Source organism: Kogia breviceps, chromosome 1 (assembly GCF_026419965.1).
Source record: "Kogia breviceps isolate mKogBre1 chromosome 1, mKogBre1 haplotype 1, whole genome shotgun sequence".
Lineage (NCBI taxonomy): Eukaryota > Metazoa > Chordata > Mammalia > Artiodactyla > Physeteridae > Kogia > Kogia breviceps.
In genome coordinates, this window is record NC_081310.1 from 20,982,182 (window position 1) to 21,002,966 (window position 20,785).

The 20,785-nt window shown below is 51.1% G+C and overlaps 1 protein-coding gene across 1 annotated transcript in view; it reads right to left on the reverse strand.

The window, feature by feature from the left end:
- CAPN8 (calpain 8) overlaps window positions 1–20,785 on the reverse strand; it is a 69,589-nt gene that overhangs the window by 8,167 nt on the left and 40,637 nt on the right. The window contains 10 exon segments of the mRNA XM_059053970.1: window positions 2,525–2,563; window positions 2,565–2,594; window positions 7,970–8,006; window positions 10,008–10,108; window positions 10,111–10,175; window positions 10,178–10,250; window positions 12,927–12,938; window positions 16,825–16,908; window positions 16,910–17,001; window positions 20,016–20,176. Coding sequence (XP_058909953.1) covers window positions 2,525–2,563; window positions 2,565–2,594; window positions 7,970–8,006; window positions 10,008–10,108; window positions 10,111–10,175; window positions 10,178–10,250; window positions 12,927–12,938; window positions 16,825–16,908; window positions 16,910–17,001; window positions 20,016–20,176 — 694 coding nt within the window.

Below are 20,785 nucleotides of genomic sequence, written 5' to 3' on the forward strand. Positions count from 1 at the left end.
CCCACACCCATTCACCATGTAATTGTCGTTTCCATGTGATGTAACTGCTGGGGCTGCACAGCCACCAGTGGCAGAAACCTAAGACTGTCTCACCCCAAAGTGCCCACTTGCCCCACTGCACCGGTGGGAGCTGCTACTTCACGCATAGCCCATCTCACACTGGAAGTAGAGATTTAGGGGAGTAGGATTTCCCACGTGCATTTGGGATAAACACGGAGCCAGCGGGACGATGCGTCCCTTAACTCTGAGCTGGAGGGCAGACCTCGGGCAGGATGATACATGAGGCTCAGAGAAGCGATGCTGGACTCAGGTCTGGGCTCCAGTCGTGACTCCGTCCCTTACTCTCCATGTGACCTTAGCCAAGTCACTTCCTCTGGTGAGGTGTGGTCTTATCACTTGTCCCCATGGGGCCCCACTTCTCCCCGCCTCCAGCAGCCAGGCCCAGGCTATTCTACTGGAAACCAGGGAGGTGGGAGCTGCCCAGGGCAGGCTTGCCTGTGACCACAGCTGGCCTCATTCAAGCAGGGCACGGTCAGTCCCAATAATGAGACCTGGGGACCCCTCTGAAAAGCCTCCAGGCCAAGAATGGGATGTTGAGATCTTGGCCTGCCCCTCACCGGGCCTTGGGCCCCAGCAAGCTCCTCAACTCTCTGTGCCTGACCCTTCACCCGCAGAGCAGGGACAGTGACCGATACTGTCCCACCAGGCCGGGGAGAAAAGATAAGGTACATGAAGAACTATACAAATAGGAACTTTTACTTTGTTATCAGTCTTGATGTTCTAAGTAAAATATGGTCCCTTGGCAGCTAAGGCGACAAGGTTTTGTTAGCAAAAACACTGGTCTGAGCGCCCATCTAAAACACAGATTGACTCATTTTTGCAAAGCTTTTTTTTTTTTTTTTTTTTGCGGTACGCGGGCCTCTCTCTGCTGTGGCCTCTCCCATTGCGGAGCACAGGCTCCGGACGCGCAGGCCCAGCGGCCACGGCTCACGGCTCATGGGCGTAGTTGCTCCGCGGCATGTGGGATCTTCCCGGACCAGGGCACGAACCCGTGTCTCCTGCATCGGCAGGCGGACTCTCAACCACTGCGCCACCAGGGAAGCCCGAAAGCTTTTTTTAATGGCTATATAAAGGAATTTTGTTCCCAGGTTTTATTTTCTGCAAGAATTCTGTTGTATTTTCTTCTACTCTATCCTCAAGTCCAGAAAGTGGCTCTGAGCGTCCCTGCAGGGTGGAGAGCATTGTTTTTCCCTTCTGTGATGGACTGAATGTTTGTGTTCCCCAAAATTCACATGTTGAAATCCAATCTCCAATGTCATAGTATTAGGAGGAGAGACTCTGGGGAGGTGATTAGGTCATGAGGGTGAAGCCCTTTTGAGTGGGATTCATGCCCTTCTAAAAGGAACCCCAGGGCTTCCCTGGTGGCGCAGTGGTTGAGAATCCGCCTGCCGATGCAGGGGACACGGGTTCGTGCCCCGGTCCGGGAAGATCCCACATGCCGCGGAGTGGCTGGGCCCGTGAGCCATGGCCGCTGAGCCTGCGCGTCCGGAGCCTGTGCTCCGCAACGGGAGAGGCCACAGCAGTGAGAGGCCCGCATACCGCAAAAAAATAAAAAAATTAAAAAATAAAAAAATAATAAAAGGAACCCCAGACAGATCCCTCACCCTCTTTCCACCTTGTGAGGACCCAGTGAGACTTCAACAGTCTGCCAGCTAGAGGAAGGCCCTCCCCAGAATCCAACCATGCCTGATCTCAGACTTCCAGCCTCCAGAACTGTGAGAAATAAATTTCTGTTTATTCTGTTTCATACGCTTCCCGGTCTGTGGTTTATTGTTAATGGCAGCCCAAGACGACGGATGCCTTCCTCCGAAGAGCAGTGCCTTCACTGTCTCTATGGGGCCAGTTGTGACACTTGCAGTCCTGGGTCTGCTCTGACTTACGGCCTCACAGGACTGGAATCACAATAAGCTAAGTCAGCAGGACAGGGAGGGATGGAGCAGGGGGCACACCGGCGTCTTCCCCTGGCTCCGTGTGCCCCTGAGCGGTGGCTCCGCAGCCCAAGCTCCGCTGGAGTCCCTGAGGGCAGGCAGGGCGGCGGGCCGGTGAACTCTAATCCCAGGCCGCCTGCCACCAGGGCTGAGCGATTCCTCTCATCTCTGAAGGATATTGCTATAAGGAAGTTTTGCCTCCCCGCTTTTTATAAAGTCAGGACTTTGATCCGACAGGGCCAGTTTACACACAGAAAGGCTTTGGGCAGGACCTGGAGATTCGGATCTTCTGTTTTCTCAAAAAGCAGTCAACACAGCAAGAAAAAAGGCCTTGGCCCCAACATTCGTCTCCCCAGCCGTGCAGGAAAGGCCTCAGGTTTAAGACAGGAAGTGGTAACAGACAGAGTTGGGGGAACCGGAGACCTGCGGCCTCATCGTTTATACTCACGAGATGCGAGGGGAAAGACTCAGGTGAGCTGAGCTTTCCAGAGCTCTCTCCTGCCGGTCTGGGAGCTTGTCTATGCCCCTCTACTCACCTTCCCTGAAAGCTTCTCAAGCAGGCTCCAGAGCTGGCCCGTCTTCTTGAACTGCCTCCCTGGGCTGTGGCTAAAAGGCAGGGCAATTGCAAAGTTAAGATGGGACTCGCTGAGGAGAATGAAAAACAAAGATTTAAAATTCATTCGCTCGCCATTCACTACATCTGTCGCCTATCTGTTGTGTGTCGGACCCTGGGTGGATGGGGGCACATGGCAGTAAACGGGAGAGGTCCAAGGTCCTGGCCCCAGGAGCTCTCCATCCAGCAAGGGCCAGGGGTCTCGGGGCTTCCTCTCTCAGCGATGTGAGGAAGTGATCCCCACAAAGCCTGAATTTCTGATTTCAACCCTGAATCGCTTTCAGAGATCAGTGGCAACACTGACAGCAGAGAATCTCAGTCTGGCTCTGTGGGCTCCTAAGAGGTTCACTGATGACCTTCAGGGGGTCTGTGAACTTCAGATATTGCATGAAAATTGGGAGTAATGTCAACTTGTGTTTTCTTAGCTTTCACCAGATTCTGAAATAGCAACATGATTAAAAAGGAGTTAAAATCACAGCCTAATGGAAACAGCAGAACTGGAAGCCAGAAGACAGGAGTTCAAACACCACACTGACCAATTCCGAAACTCCGTCTCAGGGCTCTGACATCCATTTCCTCAAGTCCAGTGTTAAATTAACTAGGCTTGTTACATGGGGTCATTTGAGAATCAAATGAGAACTAATGCGTGTCAAAGTCCTTCGAAAATTGCTAATCGTTATATGAATGACTGTCCAGAGACTTTCTGATATGACCGTGGGCTCTTTCCAAAATGGAATGAAACTCCTCAAGTGTCATCACCCGACAGAAAAGGAGAAGTCACAAGTTTCCCAGATGTCTTGAAGAGTTTCAGAAAACCAAGTCAATTTCTTCCAAAACCATCACTCAGGAAAGTACAAAAGGTCTGATCTGGCCCAATGATACTGTACTATTAAGCGTAGCAGCAGTAGTAATAGTACTTACCTTTGTTGAGCACTTACTACCTGTCAGGTACTAAACATAGACAGGTTCGTTTAATACTCATGAGTACTCTGTGAGATTGGTCTCATTGCTATCCACATTTCACAGATGGAGAAACTGAGGTTTAAAAGTGTTAAGTAATAGGCCAAGATCACACAGCTGGTACATGGTGGAGGCAGGATTCAAGGTCAAGCTCGTGCGCTGTTTCACCAGCCACCAGTCTGACCCCCAGAGCAGATGCTCTCAACACCCTATTGCAACTCAGCCTCGCCAGGGCTCTGCTTCCTCGTCGATAACACGGGGGTTTTACTGCCTATCATACTGTTTACATTTATGAAGAGGAAATCCGAAAATACATCTAAAGTTTTTAGAAGAAATGATAAATAGTTCTCATCACACATGTATGATTTTAAAGTGGTTTTGTAGAATAAAAGCTTTATATTGTCCATGTAATAAAATATACGATAACCTGAATCTAGTGTGAAGTCTACAAGTTCTGAACATAGAGTAATAGTCTCTTATTCTGAGGGAAAATAAGTATGAACTGGAAAGAAAGGAAGGAAGGAAGGGAAGCTGGGGGAAGAAAGAGAAAGAGGGACTTCCCTGGCAGTCCAGTGATTAAGGCTTCACCTTCCAACGCAGGGGGTGGAGGTTTGATCCCTGGTCAGGGAGCTAAGATCCCACATGCCTCGTGGCCAAAAAACCGAAACAGAAAACAGAAGCAGTATTGTAACAAATTCAAGAAAGACTTTAAAAATGGTCCGCATCGGGCTTCCCTGGTGGCGCAGTGGTTGGGAGTCCGCCTGCCGATGCAGGGGACGTGGGTTCGTGCCCCCGGTTCGGGAAGATCCCACGTGCCGCGGAGCGGCTGGGCCCGTGAGCCATGGCCGCTGAGCCTGCACGTCCGGAGCCTGTGCTCCCCAACGGGAGGGGCCACAGCAGTGAGAGTCCCGCGTACCGAAAAAAAAACAAAAATACAAAAGTTCAAGCCCCCCTTGGAAGAGGGGTTGGCAGGATGAATTGGGAGATTGCTATTGACATTTGAACACTACTATGTATAAAAGAGATAATGAATGAGAACCTACTGCATAGCACAGGGAACTTTACTCAGTGCTCTGGGGTGACCTAAATGGGAAGGAAATCCAAAAAAGAGGGGTTATATGTATTGTTGATTCTCTTTGCTGTACAGCAGAAACTAACACAACATTGTAAAGGAACTATACTTCAATAAAAATTTATGCTAAAAAAGTGAGAGAAAAAAATGGACACGGGCACAAACAGGTACATAGCAGGTACTTCACCACTAGGGGATGTCATTGCACATGGAGTTTTTGGATACCAGGGAGAAAGACACTTTTAAATGATGGCATACATGGTATGGCAAACGGTAATTCAGTTCGTTCACTCCTTCAAAAAACTATTTACTGGACACCTGGCACATGTTGGGAACTGTTCTGTATCTGTGTCTGAGATGTCGTGGTGAACAAGACATGGTCCTTGCTCTCAAGGACCTTAACGTAGTGGAATTATCTGTTGCTCTGAGAAAATATACATGAAAACGCTTTGTAAATGGTAAGGCAATCTGGCAAAAACAGGTATTATTTTACTGTTGTCATATTACATGTTGACAGCATCTTTGCAACCCTTCTCTAGTGTGTTTGTTCATTTGCTTTCTTTTCCCCCACCCCATTCCAAGCAGGCCCTTTAAATGTCCAGCTGTCCAAGTCTTGGAGATTTCTGGAGGGAGGAAAACAGAAGTTCTTGAAGGCAAGGGCAATGGCTCTTCCTGTCTCCTGTAAAGTCTTAAGTCCCCTGAAGATATTATCCCTGTGGCGCGCGCACACGTGCGTGTGTGTGTGTGTGTGTGTGTGTGTGTCAGGGGGAGGGGTACCTTAAAGCGAAAAGGCCAAGTTTCCCTGAGACCAAGAAGATGTTGGCAGTTCCCAGGGCCCTGAAATATGGGAACCCTTGTACGGCTCCATACATGGTGCTCTGGGGACCTCAGAAAGGTTGTGCCCTTGGCCTGGCGACTCCTAGTTTACCAAAGATTCTAAGCCGCAGACCTAGTACAGAAGCCCAAGAGCTGCCAGACATGAAGGAACCTATGAGCTGAGACAGTGGGCATCTCAAGGGAGAACAGTGAGGACTGGTACAGACTTCCTTTTGTTTTGGTGTTTCAGAAAACCCCAAGACCATGGGAGGTGGAGATGGTGCACCCCGACAGTGACTGAGATTGAAATCCTGAAATTGGGGGTTAGTAAGTTTCTTTTATTAAAGTATAGTTGATTTACAATATTGTGTTAGTTTCTGGTGTACAGAAAAGTGATTCAAATATATGTATTGAGAGTATGAGAAAGAGTATATGTATATACTTTGTTTCTCATATTCTTTTCCATTATGGTTTATTACAAGACATTGAGTATAGTTATACTAGGTCTTTGTTGTTTACCTATTTTATGTATTGTACTGTATATCTGTTATCCCAAACTACTAATTTATCCTTCCCCCTCCTTTCTCCTTTGGTAACCATATATTTGTTTCCTATGTCTGTGAGTCTGTTTCTATTTTGTAAATAAGTTCATTTGTATCATTTTTTATTTATTATTATTATTATTTTGTGTGTGTGTGTGTGTGTGTGGTACACGGGCCTCTCACTGCTGTGGCCTCTCCCGTCGCGGAGCACAGGCTCCGGACGTGCAGGCTCAGCGGCCATGGCTCACGGGCCCAGCTGCTCCGCGGCATGTGGGATCTTCCCGGACCGGGGCACGAACCCACGTCCCCTGCATCGGCAGGCGGACCCTCAACCACTGCGCCACCAGGGAAGCCCTGTATCATTTTTTAGATTCTACATATAAGTGATGTCATATTATATTTGTCTTTGTCTGACTTACTTCACTTAGTGTGATAATCTCTAGGTCCCTCCATGTTTCTGCAAATGGCATTATTTCATCCTTTTTTATGGTTGAGTAATATTTCATCATCATATATACCACATCTGCTTTATCTATTCATCTGTTGATGGAGACTTGAGTTGCTTCCATGTCTGGGCTACTGTAAATAGTGCTGCAGTGAACATTGTGGTTGCACGTGTCTTTTCGAATTGAGGTTTTCTCTGGATATGTGGCCAGGAGTGGGATTGCTGGCTCATATGGTAGCTCTATCTTTAGTTTTTTAAGGAACCTCCATACTGTTCTCCATAGTGGCTGTACCAATTTACATTCCCACCAACAGTGTAGGAGGGTTCTCTTTTCTCCACGCCCTCTCCAACATTTATTATTTGTAGAATTTTTGATGATGGTAGTAGAGTCAGTTTTGAGTTGATTTAGCAGGGTAAAAAAAGGGGGAGGGGGGGAAGGAGAGTTCTCCCCACCTGAATCGTGGACTCAGATCCACACCCTCCACACTGGCACAGTGGCCTTTCTAACACACTTGGGGCCACTAGGAGGAGCAGCTACTGTGAGAGACAAGGCCTGGGGGGCAGTGAAGAGGCTGAGCTGGCATCTACCTGCCATGCGGAAGGGGAAAGGGGCAGGAGGGAGAGCTGACCAGCTGGGACCACCCGGCGGCAGAAGCACAGAAAGGGCCTCTGGTGCCAGGAATTGCAGCTGACTCAAGGCAGGGGCCGCTACTGACCATTAGCTTAACTACTGGGCACCAAGTCCAGTTCAGAGACTAATGGGAATGAGAAAGAACAGACAATGGGGCACACATTTTCTATCTAATAGACTCACGGCATATCTGCCCCGCCCCCAGGGCAAGAAGGGTCCATCTTCGGCACCTCTGCATGCATCTGCAGAAATATGAGCTTACAGATTTGATATATGCCAAATACTACCACTTCCCCTCACAAAACAGCCACACTCAACGTGCTGCCTCTGTGCTCCGCATCTGAGAAAGAGGGCAGGGAGGGAGTGAGGTGGGTGAACCCACAAACTCTGCGCATTTCTTCCTCCAAAGTCTGCTCTGAAATGACCTCCCCCATGGAGCCTCCCAAAGGAGGTGCTCACTCTAGCCCCCGCAGACTACATTCACACAGGCTTAGATCCATTTCCGGCATGAGCTGCCCTTCATCTTTTTCCATATGCTCTGTCATTTGTCTAAAAGACTGGAGGTCTGTCTAAGAGCAGGGACTAGATCTCTTTCTCCCATCACGTTCTTCATCCTGCCCAGAAGTGCTCAAGCTCACAGCAAGTGCTCTGAGGATCCACCTGCCTGAATGTGGGGGACATTCAGATTCCCCTACAGGGTAGGAATGTGTTACAAAGCCTGGGTTCCAGGTGCTGCGTCTATCTCATCTTTGTCAGGAAGAGCCAGGACCTAGAAAATGTTGTGGCCCTGATGAATAAAGTTATCATCCTCAATATATAAAGAGCAGTTATGAATCAATAAGAAATCCCAAATGACTACTATGCATCAGTGTCAGAGCTTGGCATACTAAAATGTGGCATACCTCTTGTGGATTTCCAGCTACTACATCCCCAATTTCCCTAAAACACAAAGAAAGAATAAACAAATATGAGTAAGTAAAACATATAGCTAATGGCTAGGTTCTTTTAGGAAGTTTTTAACTCTGCTGAGGGATTGGATTCCTACGCAAGACTTTCAGTTCCTACTAGCGCCAAACTGCATAAACTGAACCAGGATCCCTCCCTTCACCTCCCCAACCTCCCCCCACCCTGAGTTTTTCACCAGAGACAAGAGCTGCCAAGTTCAGTGGGCGCCTCATGGAATCTAGAAGGTTCCCCCTGGTGGACCACTCTTCTGGGGAATTCTCTCCCCACCTTGCCCCAGTTACTATTCTCATCTTCCCCTAGGAACCCAGCTATGTGAATCCCTGTTGAAATGGTGTCTGAGGAATGAGCCACCAAGCCCACAGCCCACGTGTCCATGCACACACGTACATGGTTTATGTGGTACAGTGTGGTATGTGTGTGTGTGGTATATGTGGTGTGTGTGTATGTATGGCGTGTGTGTGTGTGATGTATAGGTATGGTGTGTGTGTAACGTGTGTGTGGTGGATGGGGGGGTTTATACAATGTGTGGGGTCCGTGTGTGTGGTATTTGTGTGTGCATGTGGTATGTGGAATGTGTGTGGTGTATATGTGTGTGCTATATATGTGTTATATATGTGTGGTGTGTGTGATGTGTGTGTATGGTATGTGTAAGGTACATCAGGTGTGTGTGGTCTGTTTGTGATGTGTGTGTGGTATATATGTGTGTGGTAATATGTGGTCTGTGTGTATGTACAGCGTGTGTGTGTGGTATGTATGTGTAGTATGTATGGTCTGTGGTGTGTGTGTGTCTGTGGTGTGTGTGTTGTGTATGTCTGTGGTGTGTGTGGTGTGTATATGTATGTGGTGTGTGTGATGTGTGTGGTGTGTATGTCTGTGGTGTGTGTATGTGTTGTATGTTGTGTAGTATGTGTTGTGTGTCATGTGTGTGTGGATGTGTTGTGGATGTGTGTGGTATATGTCTGTGTTGTGTGTGTGATCTGTGTATGTGGTGTGTATGTCTGTGGTGTGTGTGTGTCTGTGGTGTGTGTGTGTGTGTTGTATAGTATATGTTGTGTGTCGTGTTTGTGTAGGTGTTGTGGATGTGTATGGTATATGTCTGTGTTGTGTGTGTGATCTATGTGGTGTGTATGTCTGTGGTGTGTGTGTGTATGTCTGTGGTGTGTGTGTGTGTTGTATGTTGTGTAGTATATGTTGTGTGTCGTGTTTGTGTAGGTGTTGTGGATGTGTATGGTATATGTGTTGTGTGTGTGATCTGTGTATGTGGTGTGTATGTCTGTGGTGTGTGTGTGTATGTCTGTGGTGTGTGTGTGTATGTCTGTGGTGTGTGCGTGTGTGCGTGTGTGTGTGGTGTGTATGTCTGTGGTGTGTGTGTATGTCTGTGGTGTGTGCGTGTGTGCGTGTGTGTGTGTGGTGTGTATGTCTGTGGTGTGTGTGTGTATGTCTGTGGTGTGTGCATGTGTGCGTGTGTGTGTGTGGTGTGTATGTGGTGTGTGTGTGTATGTCTGTGGTGTGTGTGCACGTGTGTGTGTGTGTTGTATGTTGTGTAGTATATGTTGTGTGTCGTGTTTGTGTAGGTGTTGTGGATGTGTATGGTATATGTGTTGTGTGTGTGTGTCTGTGGTGTGTGTGTGTGTGTGCGTGTGTGTGTGTGTGTGTGTGGTGTGTAAGGGAAGAGGCGGTGCTCTCATCTAGATCCTCCTCTATGCAGTGCCCATCCCCGCTGTGAGGAAAACGCTCTAACCCGGCTGCTACTGTTGCCCTTTCTCTCTAGCCTTGACCTTTTTTAAGGAAAACTCCCCCATGGCCTATAGACCAACGTGTAGGGGCAGGAGCGGGACACCTAGTGAAGGACCCTTGAGATCTGTGGTGTTCTACAAATTTCTTCTGGGAGCCGGGGTGGGTCCCGCACAGCGACAGGGCCTCTGCGCAGAGCCAGGTCCCTCTGTCACCCCCGCCACTCCGGGGGGAAAGGACACGCCCAAGGCCTTGGCCTTCTCCTCCAAGAACACCCTCAGGCAGAAGTCGCCGTCCTTGCAGGGCCCGAAGGTGGACGGCACCACCGCGTGCTCCCCGGGGGCGGGGGGCGCCGCTGCACACGTGCCGAGACCTCGCGCGGGTTGACGTAGGTGCTGGAGCGGGCGGAGGCTGGCGGCCCAGGAAGAAGTCGCGGCCCAGGAAGAAGTCTCAGCCCAGGTGCTCATCCATGTGGCTCTCCAGCTGGGCAAAGCAACAGTCAGGGTCAATGCCTTATGAAATCCTGGAAGATGAAGGCCCCAGAGTTGGGTTTTATCGCACTAATTTAGGGACGGTTGATTTTTAACCCCGGGCTGAGAATCAGGAAGCCTTGGATTCTGTCGTGAGCTCACCGTGTGTCCACCATCAAGTGTATTCAGAGCACCTCTGGGTGCCCGGCCGAGGTTGAGGCACTGACCTTGACTACGCCACTGACCTTGGCCAGACCCCCTGCCCTCTTCCCGCTTAAATGAAGGATTGGACAGCAGGTGTGCTCAGCTTCTCTCTGGATATTTGTCCTCATGAATCATCCCTCATTGAATCCAACAGACTCTCACTCCGCAGCTATACCTGGGGGTGTGGCACCGAGCTCCCCAATACAGGCCTGTGGCTTCAATCCTGGTTCCCAAGCAACAGCAGCCAGAAGGGCCTGCTGACCTCGGCCTGGCTTGGAAAACTGCTCTGTGAGGTAACCAGGGTGAGCAGATTTGGGGGAGGGGGGCAGGGCAGGGAGGCAGACAGAGGGGGTGGCCACCCCGAGGGAGGCCTGGCCCTCCTGGGAGGGACAAGATGCTCCCCAAGACCCATCTGTTTGTTGTTGGGGGAGAGGGAGGTTGTGGTCATATGCCATGGGCTAATTAGCGGCTACAGAGTGCTTTGTAAACACGGTTGCCGGTGTTATTACTGCTGTAATGAAGCCTCCCCATTGCACTGTATCTTCATGACCAGTCTTCATCTAGATGCCTGTGACAGAGCACAGGTGCTGGTAAACTGCAAGGGCTGTGACTTCTGTGTGACCCAGAGCTGGACTGCCCACTCCAGGGCAGACAGTGTCTATTCATGGTCACCCGACCCTCTTTGGATCACAGGTCTGCTAAGCAGGGGAGGAGGGCAGGGCCACCTGCGTCCATCCACTGCCCTGGTCAGGACTCCACGGGACCCTCGAGCCTGCCCCCGCTGACCTGGGCACTAGAGCAGCCACAGCCTTGGGATCCCCCCACCACCACCACCAGAAGTTTTCTACTCTGAGCAGAGTGCTGGGGGCATGGCCAGCAAGGCCTTGGCTGAGTGCAAGTGTTAAGGGGCTACATGTCATTCCTGCCCTCCCTGATGATTGCCAGGGGAGGAAACGGGCAACCAGCAGGGGAGAAGGAGAAGCGTGGGGCGGGACGTGGGAAGGGAACGGGGCAAACAGTTCTCGCAGGAACCCAGGGGCGGGACAGATTGCAGAAGCCTCCCCTGGGAGGCCAGAGTGAGAGGCGGAGAGCACGGAGGCGGGAGCCGGGGCACCTCTGTCCTACTGGGGACTCCACACAGGCATGTGCCACCAGGGCCCTGGCTCTCGCCCCTCCCCGTGGCCTGGCCCAGCCATGAGTGTGTGGGCCCAGGGTCAGCGTGAGCGCCCCTGGGGTTGCTTGTTGAAAGTGCAAGTCCTCGGGCCTCAAGCCAGACCTGCGGCATCAGAGGCTCTGGGGCTGGGGCCCAGCAGCCTGTGCTTTCACAAGCCCCCAGGCCTTAGAATCGCTGACCAAAGACCCACCGGCACTTGCAGAGCACAGGCTCCACGGCGACGCGCGGAGAGCACCGGGAGATGCGCCCGGAGGCTCCACTGCGTGTGCAGAGGACCTCGCTCTCATAAACGGGCCGCTTCTGATGGGAGCCACCATCCATCAGACTTAACGCACGTTTGAATTTAATTACTTTTGAGTAGTGAAGAGGGGCATGCTCTAAATCATCCATACCCTCTTGTCTGTTGCCTCTATAACCAATAATATGCATTTGGGAGCCAGCAGGCAGGGTAGACCAGTGATCAGCAGCCTTGGAAGAAGGCATAGGCTGGAAGCTGTGAACGTGGGCCTCACTGGCACATGCTACCAGGTGGCCAAGGTTGAGAAGCCGGGGGAGCAGGGATTAGCACAGCAGGGCAAACGTACCCCTACATAATTAGAGTAACAGACTCCGGCTGGGGTAGCCCCAGACAGAACAAGCGGTTCCTAACCTCGGCTGCACATTGGAATCACCCCAGAGATTCTGCCATAATTGGTCTGGGCATGGAGATGTCCAAGAGCTCCCAGGTGTCCCTAGCGTGCAGCCGAGGAGAGGTTCGCTGGGCTGGAACGAGCTGGGGCCTGGCTGTGTGCCAGCCGCGTGCATGAGGCAGTCTCACAGCAACCCCCGCCAGCCCCTGCCCACGAGGCCGCCGGGATAGCTGGGTGAGGCCTGGGACCGCAGCAGGAGACCCCAGATGTAAGTACGACCCTGATGACGTGCCTCTCTAAACCCAGCTGTAAATCACTGAGGAGATGCAGGAAAAGCTGGGAGCCAAAAAGATAAAGTTGGTGCTTCCTTCTCTTATCAGATATCAGGGCCTTTATTTCTGTCGGCTAGATAAACAGGAGCCTAAGTGAGCTACAGTCATCTTGTTTGGATCAGACCACCAGGCACACAAGGGGCAAAGGTCAGCACTGTCCCCTTCCTGGCGGGTGGGACCCAAGCGTCTTTACCAGCTCTCTCAGGGTTAGCAGCTCACCGGATCCCGTGGGAGTCGGTATGTGGGAGAACCGGCTTCCATCAGAGGAAGCGCAGGCCACCGGGTGCCCATCACGAAGGCAGCCCAGCTGTTCCTTACCAAGGAGGACGTCTCCGTCAGTGTTCACATACCTCTTTGGGGACCTACAGGGCAGGAGAAAAGAGCATGTCACCTGAGGGTGCCGTGGGCCTCCCTTTGTGCCTTTGTGTCCCTCCCCACATCTGGCCCACGGATCGTGCAGTCCAGGAACACTGAGAGGAATTCTGTGCTAAAGTGAGAGTCATCGGCATTTCTGAAACCGGAAAGTCATTGGTGAATTTTCAAGACCATCTGTAGACTACTGAGCCCTAGAAATCCGAAAGGAAAAAAAAAGGTTCTACTTTATTTTCATATTGTATAATCTACCAGGATCCCAAATGTTTGAGGAGTACTAACCTTGGGGGTTAAATGAGAGCTAGCATCTTACAGACCTACAGACCTGGCCTCCAGATCAAGGGCTTGGCCAGAAAGGGGTCTCACTCAACTCGAGACATAACTTAATCACCACTGGCTACAGGGATTGGTCCAGGAATAGGCACGTGACCTAAGCTGAGTCCATCCCAGACTTCTCTAGGATTTTCAAACTGGAGCTAAGGGAAGGGGCCCCCTTGTTTTAAGTGGGTGATATTAGAGAGACTGTGCAGAAAGCCAGACCAGGAAGATGGCATTGACACCAGAGGGGAGACGTGAAGAGAAAGGGTCCTGGGGGCAGGCACGTGCCCTGTCCTAAGCATCCCTGTCCTTCCCTGGGTTTGGTGACATGAGCTGGTAAATTCCTTTCTCACTAGTCTAGGTGGAGTTAGGTCCTATTATTTGCAAATGGAAATGGTGATGCCCACAGGAGATCTCAGATGCAGAGTGGGAGTCCTCCCATGCCAGAGAAGACTCCGAAGAGGGTTCAATACCCCCTAGTCCTTTTCCCACCTCTGCCCCTCCCAAGCAGGCTCTTCTGACCAGAAGAGCAGGAAGGGCATTGTTTGTGGCTTAGGTCTGTGGGCAGCTGCCAACTCTGAGGGAAAAAAATTAGGGGAAATTTGGATCAGCTGGCATCCTCACGCTGGAGCCCCCGTTTATAATTGGCAGCAGAGGTAGAAAAGTCTGCAGTCACTGTCACTCCTCTAAGTTTGCATCTAAAGCTAAAATCCCCGCACGCAGAGGCCCTGGCTGTCTGGGAGAGCAGAGGTCCTGGGGGATCTGCCTCCCAACTGCCTGCCTTCAGCCCCTGGGCAGGGGCTCTCAACCACCTAGGCTGTCTTTGCATTCACCCCGCCCACCGCCGCAGGCAATATGCTCTGAATCCACTGCCAAGAATCCTCAGGCAGGAACTCAGCCAGCCAGCCAGGCCTCAGGGGGCACAAGCCCTCAGTCGCCTCGCCCACTGATGGATGGAAAGGGACAGTCACCTTTTTTTTTTTTTTTTGCAGTATGCGGGCCTCTCACTGCTGTGGTCTCTCCCGTTGCGGACGCGCAGGCTCAGCGGCCATGGCTCACGGGCCCAGCTGCTCCGCGGCACGTGGAATCTTCCCGGACCGGGGCACGAACCCGCGTCCCCTGCATCGGCGGGCGGACTCTCAACCACTGCGCCACCAGGGAAGCCCGACAGTCACCTTTGAAATGCAAGATCCTGAATGCAAAGGACAGGCCTGCGTCCAGGAGCCTGTCGTCACAGCAGGAAGATTACAGGGGAGAGAGAGGGCGCCAGACAAGCAGGGCTTTTTAGCCTTTGGGGGTCTCTGGCTGTTCCTCAGTCAGTGTCAGTTTTCCCACCTCAAACCAGCCTCCAGTTTGCAGACAGTTAAAGCCAGAAGAGGCAGTTCCAGGGGTCAGAGAACGGTACCCCCCTGCAATCCCTACATGCCCTCTCTCCAACACCAGGTACTTTCCACAAGCCCAGACACAGACACTCCCTACAGGGCTGTACACCTTCCTCACGCTAACGTTAAAGTGGCTGTGTTCACAGATGTCATGCTCTAACTTATATGCCTCTGGCTATAAGAAGAAGGTCCACGGATCACATACATGGGGTTTTTTTTGTTTTGTTTTGTTTTGTTTTGTTTTGTTTTGTTTTTTGCGGTATGCGGGCCTCTCACCGCTGTGGCCTCTCCCGCTGCGGAGCACAGGCTCCGGACGCGCAGGCCCAGCGGCCATGGCCCACGGGCCCAGCCGCTCCGCGGCATGCGGGATCTTCCCGGACCGGGGCACGAACCCGCGTCCCCTGCACCGGCAGGCGGACTCTCAACCACCGCGCCACCAGGGAAGCCCATGGGGTTATTTTATAAGCAGCTGTAAACTAATGCCTGAAAAATTGACATGCCGTATATATTATTTACGAGAGCAAACGCCATGCCCACAAAGCTATTTCCGTGGGTTAGCTCACGTCCCTGTGAAAGAATGCTTTGTTGATCTGGTTAGAGAAGGTAGAGCTGGTGGATGAAGAGCTGGTGGCCACAGTCCCCATTCAGCCCACGCTTTGGCCCTGCCCGCCTCCTGCCTGCTCTCCCAAACTGTCACTTCCTCTCCAGCTGTCAAGAAGCACATGGTGTCCCCTATGGCTGGAATGTTCTCCCTCATCCACCTTTGAAGTCCTGCTCATTTTTTGACGCCCTGATCAAATTCTCCTCCTCCACGAAGCTATCCGTCTCTGAGGGGACCTCAGCTCACCGTGTTGGTGCCCGTCATAGCAGATCTGACCTGCCCAGTAGCTAGTGGAATGTGTGTGTGGTTTGCCCCTCTAGATTGTGAGCAGCCTGAGGTCAATAACCTTGCGCTCTTCCTCTGGCTCTCAGCTTTCAGCACTGGTACCTGGCACGTGGCAGATACGCACTAAAGAAGCGTTGAATTGATATGCATAGGGTAAGTGCTTTCTTGGTTTTTTATCCCTATAAGCAAAAAATCTGTTTTGGTGCTATTTACATTCTAGGTGGGGATGGAAGGGATAAGCTGGAGTAGAATTGGAGCTTATTTATTTGAAATACTTTTCTCCAGCCATCAAGCAGCAATTATTTTCCAACTCCCATTCCTCCAACACAAAATACACACACACACACACACACACACACACACACACACACTAAAGTCTAAAGCTCTAAGTTCCAAAGTAAGAGAAAGAAAGGGTCTGGAGGTCACATGAGCTTGACAATTGCACTTTTCCTTACTGGTTTCTTATTACAGTACTTCTTTTTCGTGCACTTATATATACTGAGATGTTGGGCTTCCAGCCAGCTCTTGGTGTTTCTGATTAGAATTGTATTTTTCCCAAGAAATTCACTTTTAACAAAATTCTGTAAAAACAACCACCATGAATCCCTCCGGAATTCGTTATAAAAAGTCTTTGCCTATGCAAAATAAGTGGATTCCAATTTGATCCTGACTAGGCTTGTCAAGACCCAGAGGTCTCGCTTTAACCTACTTGTCAGGCTGCGAAATCTATAGAGGGGTGGTTACAGGGCAAACTGAGGTATTGAGCCACGCACTGCAGCCTGAGCCCAGAGCCAGCTGTGACCTTCAATCCAGAGACACCAGAACTGAAAATGACCTGGGGCTCCTTTCACCCCAGCCCACGCCTTGTGTGTCCCAACAAGTGTTTCAAGGTTGCCCAGGGAGAAAGAGGATTTGTCTTTGGCTCCCTTCCCCCACTCTGGGATGTCCTCATACTCCTGTGCCACCTTCTTGGCCCCTGTCCCCTGAGAAGCCTATACCTGGAGAGAGTCTAATAAGTGTAGTTACACTGAACCCTCAATGACAGACAGACAAAGCTTAATGAATTACACGTCTCAGTGTTAACAGTAGAGATTTAAGCCAGAGGAATGAATCTCTAATTGTGGAATTCAGGCCTCAGTAAGGCCACTGGGGGAGGCATTTTGGGGAGCAAGGAAAATGCTTGGTTAGGGACATCCAAACAATAAGAAAGATTCGCTTCAATTGCTGGCCAAACTATTCTGACCGAAGACATCAGGCGTGCCGTGACGGCTGACCCCAGCTCCAGAGTACCTTGTAGACAGCATAGCCGATGCTGGACATGCCCTGTCCCATCCTCTTCTGTCGCCTGCGATTCTTCTGCATCAGCCCCAGCAGCAACCACGCAGCAGGGCTCACCAGTGCCCTCCTCCTGGTGGTCGTCCACCTCATCCAAACAGATTTTGAACTGGGGATTGGTCCAGTAAGTGGCTAGAAGTCACCCAGGAGATGGTGGTTCCCCCCAGGCGGGGTGAGGAGATCTGGAAAAATAGAATATGAAAGGAAGGAATTTTGATCATCCCAAGGAAAGCATAACTCTGGCCAAACTGTGACGGGTAAGCAGGCCTTGGCAAGTTTGCTTTACAAGGTGGTCAGCATTTCCTCCTACCTCCCTACCCCACCCACATACCAGCACACACACCCCACAGCATGTGGAAACTTTACACTTGTCCACTTGATCAACCAGGGCCCAGATATACTTGACGGGATATTCAAGGTCCCGTGGTCCCAGGGCTACACTGGGTCCCCCTGGGAAGGAAACTCCAAGTCTTCTGGGGAAATGATTAACATCTCCTTGTTCTCAGCCTGCGAAGAACTGGCCTGTGAAGATGGACCCATCTCCTGGAGGAAGGAGGTCTCTGGGGGAAAAAGCAGGTCCCTGAAACAGATGAGGACAAAGTCCAGCAAAGACTAGCTACCAAGGAGGCCTCTCCTGACAGACTATAAAAAGATGACCAGGGCTTCCCTGGTGGCGCAGTGGTTGGGGGTCTGCCTGCCAATGCAGGGAACACGGGTTCGAGTCCTGGTCTGGGAAGATCCCACGTGCCGCGGAGCGACTGGGCCCGTGGGCCACAGCTGCTGAGCCTGCGCGTCTGGAGCTTGTGCTCCACAGAAAGAGAGGCCACGACGGTGAGAGGCCCGCGCACCGCGATGAAGAGTGGCCCCCGCTCGCCGCAACTAGAGAAAGCCCACGCGCAGAAACGAAGACCCAACGCAGCCAGAAATAAATATTGTTTAAAAAAAAAAAAAAAAAAAAAAGATGACCACTCTTGCCCCCTGGGAAGCCTGTCTGACGGGCCCCTGCTTCAGAGCACAGCCCCAAACAGCCATGATTGCTGGTTTTCTGTCCATTGATCCAGGGGCCCCACTAGATGGCTCAGCAATGCAGCCAGTGATGAGAGACACTCCCTCAAGAGTACATCACTTAATAATGCCCAAGGAATAATAATTGGCAATTTAAGAAGCAGGCCTGCCATACCACTTACGGATATTTTAAAACACTGCTTCATTTCAAATATGACCTTAAAAAAAAAAAATCTCTCCAAATAGTGACTGTACAAGCCAAGGCACAGAGAGGGCAAATGAGTCATCCAGGGGCACACAGCAATTCTATGACAGGCTCAAGTGGCAGAGTATGATTGAGGAAGATAGGCTTGACAGCCATCTCCATGCCAGGGCCTCAATAATTTCAATAATCATGTGCCCTGGGGGAAGAAAGGGGCGGGGGAAGGAGGGAGTGCTTAGATCCTCTAGATAAGGGTCCAACCTGATACAATAACAAAGCATTCACAGGTGACCAAGAGCCACTGGTTATTATATTTTCTTAACAATAAAATTACTTATTCAATTCCACCTTCCCAGAACTTCCACTTCCAGATTTTTTTTAATCTAAGGCACAAGTGTGTAGATTTTAAAACAAATATCTGTCAATTCCAGAGGAGCCAGAGACAATTCTGTAATCTTCTATACTTACGTCATTACCAAAGGGCAGGAACAGTCTATCTCTTCCCGACAGCTAGCTGACGGCACAGATGGGGTAGCGATTTCGTGCAGACAGATACCTTAGGTACCCCCTACAATTCCAAGCTCCCAAAAGGATCCATGCAAATTTCCTACACATTTTCTAAGAGCTTGCTAATGGTGAGCATATTTTAATTTCTCCCAAATGCAACATTACTGCAATCCCTACATTTTTTGTTTACTCCTTAACAGAGCTAGAAGAAGAAAATGGGTCATAAAAATAATACATCCCATTTGTATAACACTACACCATTTACAAAGCGCTTCCGAAGGTGGGTATTATCCCTCCACTTTGACGATTGGGAAATTGAAGCTCAGAACAGGGAAACGACCCTCCCAGGGTCCCAGAGCTGTCGCACCGGGCATCTGAGCCACAGTGGCAGGAAAGGACCACCCTCCTTCCACCTCCGCCGTCAGAAATGGGAGCTCGGGTTGGATGGGGGTAATGAAGAAGAGACCCGGTCAGGACCCAGGACTGCACCCACATGGGATTTTATTCTAATGCTGCTTCCACGCCCTGAGCACAGGCCTGCAATGAGCTCTGTCGTGAGAACAAGGCCCAATGCTTACAAGTCGAAGTCGGCTAACAATGTCAACATCAGACCAGGGGGGACATGGGACCTGGGGAGGTGGGAAGTGGAGAGGGTGGGTTTTGCTTTCTTTCATTTCTCCTTAGAGATGTGGGGTCGTTTTTCGGAGTTTCTTCCTCTGGGGCTGCCTCAGCTGATTCAACCTAGGAGGAGCCTATATGTGTAGATATTAGTGGTCTCCCACGAACAGGGAAGGCTTCTCACCTTTAATAAGTCGAGAGCCCGGGTTAGTGCAGAGGCAGCGGTTTGCGCCAGACTATCCCTACCAGGGAGGGAGTTCTGATGACGACCAGGGGAGCAGACAGTGGCCACCCCTGACGCAGGCTGGCTGACTCAGATGCAAACAAAGCAGAATGGCCACTTGGATGGATGCGGTCTACTGATACGGTGATGCCGAACCCGTGTCCCTCTAGCGCACCATTAGCCACCGTCCCAGGGTGCAGTGGGCCGGTTGCCAGCCAGCCGGGCCACAGGGGGATGGAGGAAGCCCCAGAGAAAAACAAGAGGCCTTGGTGCAGGGTGACAAGAGCATGGTTAGTACGAAGAAGAATGGCCTTGGGGGGCAGGGGGCAGGTGGGTGAAGCAGAGATAGGCTGAACACACAGACGCTGAAGAATGATGTTACCCGAGATCAGGCCCCGGGTGAACGGCTGCGGAGCCACCACCTACCACTGCTGCCCTGGCCTCCAAGCCCCAGAAAGAAGCTGGGCCACCGAGGGGTGCCAGGAGCCAGAGAACAGAGTGCAAAGGCACTGTCCCAGGATTAACACCTAAGGATGCCCAGCTCTGGGAGGACAAGCCAGAAGAAGGTGAGCGCGGCAGCTCCCGCCTCACCTGGGTAGTTCTGGCAGCCGCCGGCAGTGGAGCCCCGTATCCAGCACCCGTTGAGCAGAGTCAGGTTCCACGTGTGTACCTCCTCGCTGCTCAGGGAGTCCAGGGACGGGGTGCAGATCTCTAGGCGAGAGAACTGCCTCAAGAAATCTGAAAAAGACATCCTGGGGGCAGAGGGGCAGGTGGGCTCTCAGTCGAGAGAGCTGGGCTGGAAAAGTGATGGAACGCGTGCCCCTGGGCACAGGACGGGCCGAAGGCCGTGGGCTAGCTCGAATCTTTTCTGCAGCCCACTGTACCAATATGCAGGGGTCATTGACCACATTCCGCACTATTGTCAGTGTCTCCATTTTTCTTAGAGAACCCCCTCTCCTATCTAACCGACCAGGCAAAGAGACGAAACCGTAAACTGGAGAGACCCTGGCAGGTAAATTGAACCAATCCACCACCTCCAAGTTCCCTCCTGTTTACATCTAACTGGTGTTAAAGTTGGAGCCTAGGGATGGTCCCTAAACCACATGCTATTCTTAGCGGTGTCCCCATTACCTTCCTTAGCCCATGAGTGAAGGAAGTTATCTTATTTTGATGCTATGCTAAATCTCGGACTTAAAGAGATAGGATCAGTGCTCCTATTTCACTGGAAAGATATGGAAACTGAGGAAGACAAGCTGATAGCTAATCCCTGTTGAGGCCCAGATATCTTGGTTTCAGTGCTTTAGACATACCGGTAAGGAGGTAGAACTACTCTGGGGTAGAAGGGGGAGGAGAAAGAAGCC